This window comes from Mus caroli, chromosome 15, assembly GCF_900094665.2.
Source record: "Mus caroli chromosome 15, CAROLI_EIJ_v1.1, whole genome shotgun sequence".
NCBI lineage: Eukaryota > Metazoa > Chordata > Mammalia > Rodentia > Muridae > Mus > Mus caroli.
The window spans coordinates 71,957,560-71,973,099 of NC_034584.1; the positions used below are offsets into that span (position 1 = coordinate 71,957,560).

The 15,540-nt window shown below is 50.9% G+C and overlaps 1 protein-coding gene across 1 annotated transcript; it reads right to left on the reverse strand.

Moving 5' to 3' along the window:
• Positions 1 to 1,218: 1,218 nt before the first annotated feature.
• On the reverse strand, positions 1,219 to 13,425 carry Eif3d (eukaryotic translation initiation factor 3 subunit D). Its single transcript, XM_021183377.2, has 15 exons — positions 13,020 to 13,425; positions 10,767 to 10,899; positions 10,487 to 10,532; positions 9,603 to 9,739; positions 8,981 to 9,066; positions 8,423 to 8,495; positions 7,231 to 7,343; positions 6,192 to 6,324; positions 5,349 to 5,496; positions 4,642 to 4,772; positions 4,076 to 4,161; positions 3,844 to 3,973; positions 2,159 to 2,301; positions 1,717 to 2,000; positions 1,219 to 1,340 (listed from the first exon to the last, which is right to left on the reverse strand). Exons 2-15 carry the CDS (start codon positions 10,887 to 10,889, stop codon positions 1,327 to 1,329), a joined length of 1,647 nt encoding a protein of 548 aa, XP_021039036.1. The 5' UTR covers positions 10,890 to 10,899; positions 13,020 to 13,425; the 3' UTR covers positions 1,219 to 1,326.
• Positions 13,426 to 15,540: the final 2,115 nt, after the last annotated feature.

The window sequence follows — 15,540 nt, forward strand, 5'->3', positions numbered from 1 at the left end:
TGGGAATGGAATGCTGATCAGGAGCCCCACGCCTGGCTGAGGTGCAGGATTCCTAGCCATTGATCTACCGCCCACAGCGCAGGGTTACAGGAGCTTCTTGTAGGTGGATTGGACCAAGAGATCTGGATTCTGGGCCACTCCTGAAGCCCAAGACATTTGCCACACTACTTTATGTTGTTTGCACTCTACATTAAAATCTCAGTCAGGGCTGCTCCAAGCTTCAGATTCAGCATCTTTTGCTGGCTTCTTTAAGTTCAATCATGTTGCTGAAACCTGCCTCTTTAGGAAGACAATCCAATCCTGTTTCCTTTCCTACATAGCTCTGCTCCCACTCACTTCCCAGTTCTGAAGGGGCAGGTGAGAATGCCCAGGCAGGCGGGACAATTACTTAAGTGTTCAGGAGAGCACTCAGTCCACACAGCCTTTAAACACCTGTTCTTATGTGACACATTGCTTTGTGCAGACTGGCTTGAGACGTTCTCCAGCCCAAGTCAACCTTGTCAGCTACTATTATCACTACCCAACAGACACTCTGAAGATGTCTTCCTCAAGGGCTACCTCCCAACCATACCTTGTCCTTGGAGACAGTTTCAAAGGCATACCTAGGTCACTCTAGGGAAAGACAGCAAGGTTTACCCTTCCTAAGGCTGGGACACTTTAACACCTCATATTGTGGTGACCCCCAACCATGAACTTATTTTCATTGCTACTTTTTTTTTGGTTTTGGTTGAGATAGTGTTTTTGTGTAGCCCCAGCTGTCCTAGAACTCACTCTGTAGACCAGTGGCCTTGAACTCAGAAATCTGCCTGCCTCTGCCTTCCAAGTGCTGGGATTAAAGGCCACCACTGCCTGCCTCATTGCTACTTTGTAACTGTGATTGTTACTGTTGTGAGTCACAATGTAAATGTTTTCTGATGGTCTTAGAAAACCTCTGTGAAAGGGTCATTTAGCCCCCAAGTGGGTTATAACCCACAGGCTGAGCAGCACTGGGGAACAGGACTTCTTGTGAGGGCTCTCCCTCCACAAGGCATCTCAAACTGCACGAGAGGGCCTGTTCTGAAGCTAACACCAAGGCCTTCACCCTCCATAGAGTGTGGTCCTCCGTGCTCCAGCAGTGATGGAACCACTCAACAGCAGCCACAAGGCCACACAAACGGCTGCCTCTGGTCTCCCTCTCCCAGGGGCTGTGGATCACAATGGGAGCACAGGACGAAGGAAGAAACCAAAGGGAATTAAGTTTTATTTCCTCTGCTAGAGAACAGGAGCTGGACACACACTGCCCAAGCACAGCTGGGTGCAACACACGCAGGCGCCAGGCCAACTCATTTAAGTTTCTTCCTCTGAAAGAAAACAATGAAGAGAAATAAATTCACCCCATGATGCAATGGACCTTCTCCCTCTGGACCCTGAAGAGACCTGAGTGCTGAAGATGCCCGCTTTGCTGAGCCCTCCTAACCCCTGCAGGGCTCAGTAACGTTCTGTAGCTACCAGGGAGGCTTTCAGGAGTCTAACTGACCATATGGCCTCGGTTCCTCTCAAAGTGGCCCACGCCTTCCCTTGATGTTCTCCTTAGCCCCTCTGCTGATCTGGAGTGCCACCCCGCATCAAGTTCCAGGGAGTTCTCCATGTGCTGCCAAGGTGAAGGTGACCAGAGCTAGCCTGGCTCCCTCAGCAGCTCTCAAACCACCCCAGGCTTAAGAGGCCTGCTCTGCCCACCTTCTTCTTCCTCCTCTTCCTCCTCCTCGTCCTCTTCGTCCTCCTCAGAGCTGAAGGTGCCATCAGGCAGGCTGTAGACTCGGATGACCTGCTTGTTGGGGTCCTTGAGGATGAGGTACTTGCCCTCCTCCAGCTTCATGCAGATGTCGATGACGCAGCGCAGGATGCCCCAGGCATTCTCCACGCTCAGGTTGATCTGGCTGGCAAACTCATTGGGTTTAAATTGCTGGGTGCCCAGGATGACATGGCGTGAGGAGTCCTTTACGTGGTACCGGGACACATACCTGTTGGGGAGGAGGATGGGTGGTCATACTAGGCCATACAGAGACGGCAAAGGCTGGGTTCAGTTCCATGGTTACGCCTGGGCTGCTCTTTCCCCAGAGTAGAGCTGGAGCAGTGGCCTCTCATCCGGGCCCACCCCAGACCCGCACAGGAGTCTCACCCAAGCTTCAGGTACTCAGATCCAGCCAGCAAAGCACAGCAGGTCCACCGTGCCAACTTGTAGCTATTGTTCTTCAATTCAGTGGCGATGACAGCCCCACGCTGAGAGTCCAGCTTCTGACGCCAGTCAACGCCATTACAATGCTGCAGAAGAAAGCTGGTTACTGGGTGAGGGTGGCACCTCCCATGGGGCCCCAGGGCCTCCTATGGAAGACAGAGACCACTAGGAGGGAAGAGCATGCCTGAGTCCGAGGTAAACTGGTGATCACCCAAGAGACAAAGACACAAACATCTCTGTACAGCAGCCCCTCATCCTGATGGTGATGAGTGATGGTAAAACTCAGTGGCGAGGGTGCTGGGTGGTGAGAAGGGGTAAACACGCAGAGAAGGACGACAGTCAGAGTCTGAGGGGCAGGAGCGCAGCACCACCACAATGCTTCACAGGCATACTGACTTCCAGATGCAAGGAGTGGGGTGGGCTAAGGTCATAGGCAGGGAGTCCCAAGAACAGCAACTAACAGATTCTGTTTCCCTTTAAATCTGCTAGAGTGCTGTGGTACTGAAAAGCCCTGACAGCTACATGCAGAGAGGACTGAACAGAGCAGACAGCGGTCAGTTGAAGAGAAGATACCAAATGACAGGCACAGGATGAGACTCCCAAATGCATTAAGAAGAAAAAGCACCGGAGTGAGATAGGAGCTGCCTGGTTCCTGGACTGCAGTGGGGACAGGGTGAGGACTTGGGGCAAAGGGGTGTCTGAAAGCTGGCAAGGAATGGGGACTTCTGCTGGATTGCTGCAAGGACCTGATTTATGCAACACCCGGAATGAACTCCCAGCAGACCTTCTGGAACACACTCCATTCTATGGCCATGGTCACTGCCACTCACAACACCTCAACAGAGAACGAAACCGTAACATGCTGGACGTCTGCCCACTAAAGCCCAGTTGTAGGTGCTGTTTTAAGCCATTAAATTTCTTGTCATGTGTTTGTGAGGCATGAGAAAACTGAAGTACTCTGGGACACACGCTGCATGAGGACTTAGCCTAAGGGTCCACCAGGGCAAACCCCACTCATGAGTGGGGCAGGGATGTGAGGAAACAGAGACACCACAGTAGAAGTCTAGAAGGTCACTGGCCCCAAGACAATGGCTCCACTTGATAGCAAGCCAATCATCACAGGCTGCCTGGGCCTCAGAGCTGTCCTTATCAGTATTCTTTATCCTGTACAGAGGCAACACCTACCTCTGTGCCCTTCGCTTTAATATAGGGCACCACACATAAAGCCAGGGAGAAAGGACGGTGCCTGACCTGACGGTCCGGCAGCACTGGAAATGGACAACGGAAAGAGGACTATGTGTGCGTGTTTGTCCAGATCTTATTCTGGGGTCAGCAGTGACAGAGCTGCATAAAGAGATCATAGGTGGCAGTGGGGCTGAGTAAAGAGGCCAGAGAGACTGTGCTTCTAAAGAAAAGGTGAGGTCAAGATCAGATGCGGAGACCACAGGAGTCAATGGGAGCCAGAATGAATAGACCAAAGTACTGGAGACAGAGGTAGAGACCTTAACTTAGACTGTTCTACTCTGTCAGCACTGACAGTGGCTGTGTGAGTACCCACCAGGAATAAGCCAGCGTACTCCAGCCCACCCCACTCCACACTGCAGGAACACACTGCAGCGGTGCCTCACCCTGGAGTCCCATTCATTGAGCGTCTTGATGTTGATGAAGGACACTTCCCCGTTGGCCCCGGTCATGACGCCATCGTGCTCACAGCGGACGATAAGGTCAATGTCATCTCCAAGCTTCCATCTGCGGTAACTATGAGGACAGCAAGACGCACTCACTACAAGATCCACCGCTGTGGATGGACCACCCCAGACAGCACAGGACAGGGTCACCTGTCCCCTGGAGCTGACTTACCGGTAAGCGACAGAGGCGATCTCATTCTTATCCATGTCGTCCTCCACAAATGGGTTTGGGTTGGGGAAATTGTATCTTTCTCTCCCCTGCAAAAAAGACAAAGCTTTCAGGAGCTGGGGTTGACTTCAAGCCGGCAGACCCAGCATTGCTTTTGACTGCCCTGGCTGGTGCTTCTGTCCTTAAGGGTGTAGGCTCACTGTGTATTAAGGACCAAGCCCAACACACTCACTGAGTAAGAGCTACCACGCCACTCCCTGCTTCCTTCCTCACTACAGGCAGACGGTAGCTAACAGGACAGCAAGCAATGCCCTTTCTCCCTCCTCCATCACAGTAGAAGGTGGGACTATTGTTCAGTACCGTATCCTCAAAGTAAGGAATGGTTTTATCCACAGGCATTCCCAGTAACTCCAGAGAGGAAAGAAGCCTTAGACCTTTTTGTGGCTCGGATCCCTGCTACCAGGTGGGCAAGCGAACCTGACCAACCCTGCACCACTGCACTACCGTCTAGTGCAGAGCAGAGGCTCAGCGGCAGGGACCTAACCCAGCAGGGCAGTGCATCTGCTCACCATTCTCAGGCACTGCTGGGAGAAGTTGTGGTTGATGTAGGTGGCTTCCATGGCCAGGTTCCGGGGTGAGTTGAAGGAGTTGCCTTCATCTTGAGGCGGCTCATTGGCTGTCTCACTCACAGTCAGGAGGTCTGGAAAAACCCAAGCATGGATGTCACGTGCTCATGCAGCCGAGCCACTGGCAGTGTGCACAGCGGCATGGGGAGATATACAGACCTACATCATAGGGGCCCATCTTCAAATAACTGCCTTCTGCTGACAGAGGACTCCCCCAGGGCGTGGCATGCACAGGAAGTGGGTGGCTCACAGAAAACATTAGGTGTGACCCAACAACACTGGTCATATAGTAAGAAAGCCTCAAGAGAATGTGTCTCTCTTGGCATTTTAACAAATGAGGCTTGCAACTCAAACAGAATTAGACTGCTTTGTTTTCAAGCTGTAATTCTGTGGTTTATTGACTGTGTATATGCATATGCCTTTTCTTTATAGTTCATAAATGGGAAGAGGAGGAGGAGGAAGAGGAAGAAGAGAAGGAGGAGGAGGAAGAGTCCTATGCATATAACACACAGCCACAGCGCTGGTGTGAGGACTCAGAGCTGAAGCGCACAGAAGCACTGAAGTGGTCTCTTTGCTTGGACTCTAGAGGACGGGAGGGATCATCACACTGCTCATTCTTATTCGTAAGAACTGACAACACTCATGCCTACCAAAGTCAGAGTTGTCCCTCTTGTCAAAAAAGAGTTTAGAGCCGACTCTCTGGACAACGATGTCCCAGGAGTACACGGAGCGGGTGCAGCTCATCAGCGTGGCCAGGATGGCATCGGTGGCAAACACATTGCCCTGCGTTTTTGCCAGCTGAAAGCAGGGAGAGAGGGACAAGAGAGTGAACTGAGGATGCTGAGGTCACTTGGGAAGGAAGACATGCCCAGTCAGTCATGGAGGCTGCAGCAAATAGGCTGGGCTGTCACTGTAGCAGGCCGTGGTGGAAGCATGGCCCTCACTCCACTCACTAGTTTCCAGCCAAGCCACCCCTCTACCTTTGTAGGTAAGAAAGCTAAGGCTCCAGGGCAGCAAACTCAGGCTGGCAGAGCTGGAATCTGAGCACGCCTCTGCTCAACATATTTAAGTGTATCCACTTCCATCAAACTCTAAGTGTGTTGTGGTAGAACCTCATCTAAGGGCTGGGCTATGCAGTCACTTGTTCCTGTGGGGTCTCGGCAATCAATCCACATGTTCAGGGGAGAAAACGTGCCTGACAAGCATGCACACTTTCTCTTTGTCAGGTTCCTCAAACAACAGTGTAACAACTGCTTATGTAGTAGCATCCAGTGTCTTAGGTGTGGTGGGCAATCCAGAAGGATCTGAAGCATGGAAGATTGCTAGGGCTGACAGGCGAGTCACATCACCGGTACTGGAGCACCCATGGCTTTTGGTATCATGGGGTGGTCCTGAATCAGACCCTGTGAACACTGAGGGACACCTGCACGACTTGTGCCCTGTTCTTTCTGAGGCCTCAGCAACATTCCCAAAGGTGGGCAAAGGGTGCACACCTTCCGGATGACAGGGTCGTCTGTGGTGGTGACGGTGTGAAAGATGCGCTTGATGCTCCGCAGGGGCTTCTCACTCCTCGTGGTGATGCGGTCAAAGGCTTTGTCGTAGTACTCCAGGGCTCCGCAGCACTCGCTGGGGGGAGAGGGGAAAAAAAAAAAATCACAGAGATCCTCCTTCCTCTTTTATGCCATGGAATCGGAAGTCAGATCTATTGGGCATGCCTGGCACTGCAGGGTGCGTGTCTGCAATCCCAGGGTTAGGGAGGCAGATGCAGGAGGATGGCAAATTAAAAAACCTCAGCTACACTGGAGGGTCCATCTCAGAAAATAAACTTCACCCAGAAGTTCAGTATATATGAAAGAGATGGCATTCATCTCTCTGAAAATGAGACAAATCTTTAGTGTTAGTTTAGTTTCCTTGTCTTCGCAGCTTCCAATGTTCCTCTGTAGAACACAGGGAAAGCCCTTACAGTGAACCTTCCCTGGGAAACTGAGCCCATTATAGAGGCTCCCAGATAGATGGACTTCTGGGTTGAAGCTCTGGCTCTCCACTGACTTAGCTCTATGTCCTTGCCCTCTGGTGCACGATGCTACACAAAACGGAGTCTCCTGAACAACTGTCATGCCTCTCCTGCCCCAAAAGCTTAGTGACTGAACTACTGGGCTTTTTCTCGGATGCCAAGAGTGGAAAGAAACTGGGACTTTTAGTAAACAATGCATTTTTTTTTGGTTTTTCGAGACAGGGTTTCTCTGTGTAGCCCTGGCTGTCCTGGAACTCACTTTGTAGACCAGGCTGGCCTCGAACTCAGAAATCCGCCTGCCTCTGCCTCCCGAGTGCTGGGATTAAAGGCGTGCGCCACCACGCCCGGCTAACAATGCATTTTTTAAAGTGGGTCTTGATCTTTCAAAAACATACCTACCTGTCCCTAGCACTGTCAGTGGCTTCAAACCTGCTTTGGAGTTGCTCGGACTTAGGGAGACACTGACCCCTGCAGGCAGACACTGGAACCCGGGTGGGCACCAGGAAGAGGCTACTCACATGTCTTGAGGCTCTGACACTTCCAAGTAGCGCATCTTCATCAGCTGAGGGAAGTCCATCTCCTCCTTCACCTCCCAGTCACTGCGGACTTCAACTGAGGAGTCTCGGGGTTTCTGCAGAGGAAACACAGGAAGGGCTTTCATTCAATATGGTCCCGGCTGTTTTTTTTTAAGTTCATTTTTGTTTATTGTATTTATTTTATGTCTGGGTGCTCTGCTGCATGTACACCTGCAGGCCAGATGAGAGCATCAGATCCCTTTACAGATGGGCATGAGCTACCACCTGGGTGTTGGGAATTGAACGCAGGACCTCTGGAAGAGCAGCCAGTGCTCTGAAAAGCTGAGTCATCTCATTAGCCTGGTCCTAGCTGTTTTTAAGCAGGGTCCGTGACTCGTGGCAGCTCAGAGAAGGAAGCAGGGCCTCAGTGTGGGGCTTCTCAGGGTGTCAAGCACATGCCTGATACAACAAGCAGCTAAGTCAACATGCATCTTCACGACTTTATCACCCTACAACACTAGGGAGTGAAGCCGAGTTTCTGTGCCCGAAAAACAGCTGCTTTGCTGTTGGCAACACTCCTGGCCCAAACTCCACTTCTGGTCATGTCTGTTATGCTCACAGCTCCCACAAAGATGGCAGTGTTATACCTAACAGTGCCAAAGTGGAAAGATGAATGGCTGAAGGAAATGTGGCAACCCATACAAAAAACCACTCTTGGGCAAAAAGACTCCATGTCTGCGAGCTTTACACCAGCAGGTCTGTACCCAGTCACATGTAAACTGAAAATCCTTGGATGCTCAGCATGCTGGAAATCCCACCTACTGGGTGGCTGACAGAGGAGGATCACCCGAGAGTTAAAATGATACTTTCAACCCAATATATAATCCAGAGGCAAGCTAAAGTCCACGAGGGGACACACATAAGATACATGCAGAGAAGGTCAGTGCACACAAATCTTGATCTCTGAGGGTACCTGGAACCAATCCTTAACAGACATGAAGGAAAAGTGAAAAGACTGTGCTAACACGGGCTGTGATGTGACCTTAAGAGTGGCACACTAACTAAAGGGCACAGAGTATGATCCCATTGTACATGAAATGCCCGCGGGCATCAGGGGACGAGTGCCGAGACATCTCTTAAGGTCAAAGAAAACAAACCCATCCAAGTCCCCACAGAGTCCCAGGAGGGACACTACCTGTGACTTCTGGTCCCATTTTTGCCTCACTCCAAATTGCTTCTGGAATTTTTTCTGCAAGCGAATTCGTTCTCTGAAAAGACAGACAAAATGCTGTGATTTCAGTGTCGGCTTCTAGCTGAATTGCATCACCCTTCCTAGCTGCTACCAGGATAGAAAATAGGGGCTTAGATGCAGACACCATGTAGGCACACACTGGGGATTCGAGCAGAGGTGCACTACTAGTATCAACCAGCATTCAGCCCAGTTACTCCCATGGCAGCCCTGGCTATGGTGCAGTGGCTGCTGTGCCCATCCCCAAGGGCCCATCAGATATAGCATAAGTGGTGCTGCCTGGAACCAGGCATCCAGAATCTAGAGGCCACAGAGCCCCTTCAAATGTCCGCCTCAACCACCTCCTGCCTGTCTGCTATTGCCCAGTCTTGGACAGCAATAGGTGAGGAGGTTTTGGTTTCCTTTTCAAGAGTGAAAGGTAGCCAGTCCCCGCCCTGGCTCTGTGATTTCTGAACACAGCCCATTTGGGAACATGACTCTGACTTAGCAGGAAGGGATGCTCACCTCTCTTTCTGCTTGGCACTCTTGGGCAGTGTCTGTAGGTTGAACTGCACCATGTTCCTCCGATCTTTGTCTCTGCGGAGGTTCCGCTGGGGAGCAGGAAGAGACCCATGTTAACCCCTTGGAGACAAGGCTCATGGTATCTTTAGAGTAAGTTTACGGCATGAGTTCTAAGTTTCACATCTCTTTACTTTTACTCTACAGCGGCTACAGAATTTGGGCTAAGGGGAGTAGCACTTGTGTTAGCTTGGAGTGTCATTCCTACTTTAATGTGGGTATACTAGTTTTATTGGAGTTGCAAAGTTTACAACATTATGTAGCAGGAGGCACCCTACCAAACCATGTAATTAACAAAGGTTGTACATGACAAGTCAGCAAGGCACTGGGTTCCCAGCACAGCTGTGTGATGTCTGAACTACTGTGAACAAAAATCTAAACTCCTTTAATGTATTCCTAGACCCATTACACATTATTCTGATACAACTGGTCACTAAACTGCCACTTGGGATTGGCCAAAGGCCTGTAAGCCTTTCCTTTCTCATCAGTATTCCCAAGATGGCGGCTGAGCAGCAGAAACTTCTGCTGTCAGTGAGAGCTGAGGTGCGGGCTGCCAGCCGTGGCCTACCTGTGCAAACCTCATCCGGTTCCGCTGGTAGGCGGTCTTCTGCGTCCGTGCCGTGTCCACCAGCTGGAAGCTCGTCTCATCTTCCTCATGGAAATAGGCATACTGACTTCCCCCACCGAACTGAGAGGAATACTTGTCTGCAGGCAAAGGTGACAGTGTGTGCTAAGTGCTACCTACACAGTGAGTGTCGTGCTCATGGTGCACGCCAGGCTTTGACCCCACTCTCTCAAGCGTGGTTCTGACCTGAAGCACTGGCCAGAAGCTTGTGAGGTGGGTAGACTCACCGCCCCTGCCCAGACCTGACAGATGGGAACCTGTATTTAAACATGATCTCAGGTGATTCATGATTCACACTCACATTTAAGGTTTAAGAGCTTGGGTTTAAACAACTTACCAAGAGCCTAAGGATGCCACCACCCCACTTTACCTCTGCGTGGTCACGTAAGAATCTGAGCTGTACCACCATCCCCAGCCATCACCAAGAGCTGCGTGCGGACACAGCCTTCGACCACAACAGCCTTTCTTTCGGACCTCATCCACTTTAACTTGGTACTCTAGGCAGTCACTTCCAAACATCTAACTGGCACCAGGGAAATCGGTCTCCCTTACCAGACAGAACCTTAAAACTAAGGCTCAGAGCCGAGAGTCCATGGATTGATGGCTCCAGAAGTCCCAAGCAACAGAATGCAAAGTAGCATTCAGGAGTCTCTGGCCACCCTGGGACTAAAAACCATGGTTTGTGTACACTGTACTCCAGAATATACTTCCAACAACTACCATTACCATTTCCTTTCCTTCCTAAAAACCTTTCACGTGGGGCCTACTGAAAAGAGTAATGAGCTTCCCAAGGCCCAGATGTGGACGGCCCGCCGAGGACCACTTACTTGTGTACCTCTTGTCCTGGTATGTGGCTCCTGTCCAGTCTGCAACCTGTGAAGGACAAGGAAGACAACAGGTCAGGCGAGTAGGCTTCTGCTGACATTGACAGCGACAAAAGGCATCGGTGTCGCCTCTGATGCTCTGCACGTGGCTGCCCTAGCTCTGACTCATTCTGGAGGTCAGGGCCTTCCTTGGCTGGTAGCCCCACAGGAAGTATATCCACCAAGAGACTAGAAAGCAGTGGGGAACTGTGGAGTAGCTGCCCCAGCTGAAGGGACCCAATACCTTCCCCAGCCGATCTCCTTTGCTGAATGGCTGGTAGGGCATATCCCGAAACTGCTCAGGAACAGCACAGGGACCCCAGCCTGAGGGGTTGTCCTGGATCACAGGTGTCATGAACTTCGCCATCTTCTAAAACCTGTGAACACAAGCAGCGTGAGAAGTTTCAGAAGGAAGGCCATCAAGTCCCAAACACTCCACCCTCCACTGAAGCTGCACAGCAGAGGTGCACCCTGGCTCTCGAGCACTGTGGACAGGGTCTTCCTGTAAACTGCTCAAAGAACACTCAAAACACAGAACCCTGCCAACACCAGCGACATTTTCCTATGTCTCACTAATTCTAGGACAGGTTCTTTGGTGAACATCTTTGCAATGAAGCTGTGCCTTTCCTCGATGGGGTGTCACATCTTTCTCAGTAGAACATATGATAAAGGTGTCTTCAATTATTCAAGGTGGTAGAAGTACTGAATTCCCCTGAAACACCTTCACCAAAGCACCCAACAGCAAATGTCTCTAAACCCAGTCTCCATCAGAGGACCTCGGTCAAAGTCTTGGTGATTGTTGCCCTGCACAATTACCACTCAGTTACACAAAGGCACCGGCACACAGTGCTTTAAAGACCCTCGGGCTGCTGAGATGGTGCTACAGGTAAAGGTGGAACCAAAGTGGAAAGTGAGAACAGACTCCCACACGTGGCCTTCAGACCTCCAGCAGAATGCCACAGCACAAACTCCCACACACGTGCATACACAGACAGCAACAACAAAATCCCAAAAATAAAGGACTAAAACCAACCAAACTAAGACCATCCCCTGAACCCTCAATCAGACCCCACCCTTCCAATTTTCTATCAGCACAAGTCCTGTACAGTGCATGCAGCCAAGCAAAAGGACCGTTGGTGACCAAGGTCACCACAAACTTCAGAGCAAAAGCAGCCGAGTGTTAAATGTCCATATGCAGGAGCACCAGGACACTGTTCTGACCGCTTACAGCGCATGCGCTAACTAAACCCTTCGGACAATCCCGTGGGGCCAGTCCCATTTTCTGGGTAAGGAAATTTGAACACAGGCAAATTGTAGCTTTGGCCCCGCAGTATCTAGTATCTAGTACAGCGTCTAACACTACAGCTCATTTTAGGAAAGTAAAAGCTAATAGCTGTATAATCCAGGGGCTTGCTGGACACTTCCCATCAAAAACCAAAGCAAACAACAAAGGAGAAAAAAAAAAAAAACAACCAAAAACCCATGCATTGACCATACACAAGAAACCTGAAATTGTCCACCATTAGAGAGCTCGGTAACCTCTCCTCTGACACAGGGAGGCTGGTGATACTTAGGTGACAAGGACAAGGAGTAAACCTGGGAGCTTCACCCTCCAAATACGAACGTATGCTAAGTTGTAGGAAGAACACGGGGTTGTGGGAGAGAGGGTGGGGTGGTGGTGGCCTTCAAACAGCTGACATGAAGTAAGAGGTTCCAGGACGTCGGGGTGCTGTGCCGGACACCTTACCACCGACTGCTACCACACACCCTATCTTTGAGACACAAAGTTAGCTCTGCTAACTTAAGGAGTCCATCTGCCCATCCCTTCAAAAACAGTTTCCAAGGCTGTCTACTTAAGCCCGACCTCTTTCTGGTTATACTGTAGTTAGCTGGTAGCCTGACCATCTGGGGCTTTAAGCCATACCCAACAGGTTGCCCCCAAAGCAACTGTAAACTTGAGTTGTCACAAGTTAAAGATGGCTCAAGGCCTGACGTGCATCATTATCTATCTCCCTGGATGGACAGGGCTTGGTCCTTCGGCTACTGCACATGTGAATCAGAAAGAAAGCAGTAGGGGAAAAGTAAAACGGCGCGACAGCTGAATTGACCACAATACAGTGTGGGTCACTGGGGACACTACAGGTGGGTGCCATCAACTCCTGGGCTCCGTTTCAGACCAGAGCTGGAACCTACTCTCAGTCCCCTATTTCGGAGCACAGAAACAATCTGTTCGAACCCCTAGAGGAGGCTACTTCGTCCCCCAACCCACCCCACGGCGCTGAGCAGAGCGCCGAGAGAGGGATCCACACACAAGGTCCGGTGTCCTGCATTCAGAGTCGTGCCTGGGACCACCGGGGGCCAATTCCCGCCCCGCCCAGCGGAGGGGCACAGGCGACAGGAGAGGACGTAAAGGAAGGCTCTTCCGGGAGCTCCCGAAGCCACGTCTACCCAGGCTGGCTCGGGAGGTCCGCAGGATCCCACGAAACAAGCCGCTCACCTGCAACAGCCTCCACGGGCCCGGATGGCGACAGATGGCCCGAGGAAAAAACTGCGATTGCCCCGATACTCGGATGAACCAAGGCAGGAGGGAAGATGCGCGCGCAGGGGCCGGTGCCGTAAACGGCGACCAGCGCTGTCGTAAATGGCCCTACCACTTCCTTCTTAGTCAGCGGAAAAATGTCTAGCCGTAAAGTGAGACACAACCGGAAGTGTGTCACAGCTCTCGGCTTTTAAAAAAAAAAAAAATCCTCGTTTGCCCCTGAGGTGCCAGACACAAGTGAGGGGATTACGTCAACGGCGTCTGGGGACGCCCGGAGAGGTCCAGAAGTGAAACGTGGTCACCTTCAGGGCAAGAGAAGCCGGGGCGGGGAGTCGGAGCTGTCCCCGCGGTGTCCCATAATGCTTCGCGCCAGGCTCGCCTACTCTGCCTCCCACAATGCCCCTCCGCGCTCGCTGGCCCCAGCGTGGTTGTCGGTCTGGCTCATCGTTATCTGGAGGGTGGCCCGGCGCGTTTCGTGTGCTTGTCACTTGTGGCCCCAACGCAGGGTTGCTAGAGCTTCGGGGTGCCCGCCAGGACTCCAACCTTTGTCCCACAGATCTCAAGCGTCTTTCAACCGAGATTTCTGGTCGCTATTTTTTAAAGCAGATTTAGAGTGCCTCGCTCTAAATCGATATTCAGATCGGGGCTATCCAAGCTGCTTCTTAATTGATCATCACAGTTCACAGGGTGCGGGTCAGTGTGACCTCTTGGCATCTTCCACCCCCTGCAGCCTTAGAGTGCCAGGCAGTTGTGAAACCCGGAAAGAGACTCGGGATGGGTGTTTTTTTTAAAGCTGGTCCCTTCTGCCTGCTGTCTATGTTTCCTTGATTGTTTCTCAGCAGATCTCCTTGATTAGAAAATACATCTTTAAAAAAAGAAAAGAAAAAAGAAAAAAAACCACATCTTAGACACATGTGCTGTCCAGGGTCAGCCAGGTGTAGTTTTATGGCCTTCATATCTGACATCTCTCTCCCCTCCTCCCTTAATGTAAACTGGAAATGCTAGATAATAAGTTGTAAAATAAATGGTTGTCAAAGAACATTTCCACATTCGAGTCCTTACCGCGGATATCGCTTGGATGAACTTGATCAGGTGATTTGGCCTCTACCTGTGTTGGAAATAGTAATGTTGGTGGGATTACCCATTTCACTAACTTACCAATGAGCTTGCCTTCCCGTTTCCCCAGTTTGTGTTCCCTGGATTTGGTGGATCCTGCTGGGTCCTCGTCATTAATTTATATTTCCCACCACATTCGTGACTAGCCTGTCTGTTGTAACTTCAGCCGCACCTGAGTGCTGTCTCCCCTCTTAGTGCTATCTCCCTCATTGTTTGAACCATTCATACTCCCAGTGGGTTGCTCCTCAGGATGCTCAAAGCTCTTCCCACACTTCCGAGGGAAGCTTAACGGAAGCAGGACTAGCTTCCTGTGGCCTGACATCTCCCTGCCCTTCTGCACAACCTCTGCTGTGGCCACCACAACCCTGCTCTCATTCCTCTCTCAGCAGGTCCCACACTTGCTGTTCTTTCTGCCCCGAAGGTTTACTGTCACTGCCTGGGTCCTATCGTGTATATGTCTTTAAGAGTTAGTAGCAGCATGTTCTGGGATCCTTCTACTCTGAAACTGAAGGGGAGCGATTATAACGACAGAAGCTGGTGAAGTTGGAGATTGTGAGAAAAGTCACTTGCTTTGAAAACAGCCATCCTTCGGACTTAAACAGTTGTTAAGCAAGTTCTCACTGAATTGCCCAGCTGATCCTGAGCTCCCCACACCTGAAAACTCAAGACACAAGGATTGCTGCAAACGGGAGGCCAGCCTGGGCAGACCTGAAGCTAGCCTGGGCTCCATAGCAAGAACCCAGGTCAGTAGAAAATCAAAATGCCTTAAAATATAAAGAGGCATGTATCTTTGCTGAATTGCTCCCATCATGCCTCTCTCCTTTCCCCTTTCTTTTTGCCGTGGCTCCCAGAGGCCATCTGCTGCAGCCTGTCCTTGGAGTTTAGTTATCTTTCCCCTGTTGTGGCCCAGCTGTTCTGCTCTCTCAAATGGAGAGCGATTTGGAGGGTCCTGCCTCATTCTCCGCACACCACGCAGCTTGTTCTCTCATGAGGGTCCCTGCCACACCTCCTCCCGACTGCAATTCTGCAGTTCTGTGTCACTCTTGTGGGGTGGCATTTTTCTAGAGTGTGCCCAAGAAGTGTTTTGTGGACCTAAGGCGGTTAGAACCTGCTTTTAGAGACAGGAAATAACAACAAAAAAGACTCGTCTACATCCCTCCTGGGTTTGATCCCCAGCACTGAGTAAGCCAGGCATGTTGGTATATACTGGTAATCTCAGCACCCAGGAAGTAGAGATAGGAAGATCAGAAGTTAAGGCCATTTTCAGCCTGAGGTTCAAGGCCAGCCTGGGCTATATGAGACCCTGTCTCAAGCCAAAGTTTACATTCTTGTCAGAAAGTTGGAAACTGGGGCCTTTTTTAGT

What these genes read in the sequence shown, in the direction of transcription:
- Eif3d (XM_021183377.2), bottom strand. Translation starts at nt 10,889, where the DNA reads ATGGCGAAGTTCATGACACCTGTGATCCAGGACAACCCCTCAGGCTGG. An exon ending in ACCGGATGAGGTTTGCACAG is followed by an intron (nt 9,067 to 9,602) that starts GTAGGCCACGGC and finishes CCTGCTCCCCAG; the next exon opens with CGGAACCTCCGCAGAGACAA. An exon ending in AATGGGACCAGAAGTCACAG is followed by an intron (nt 7,344 to 8,422) that starts GTAGTGTCCCTC and finishes TTTCCTCTGCAG; the next exon opens with AAACCCCGAGACTCCTCAGT.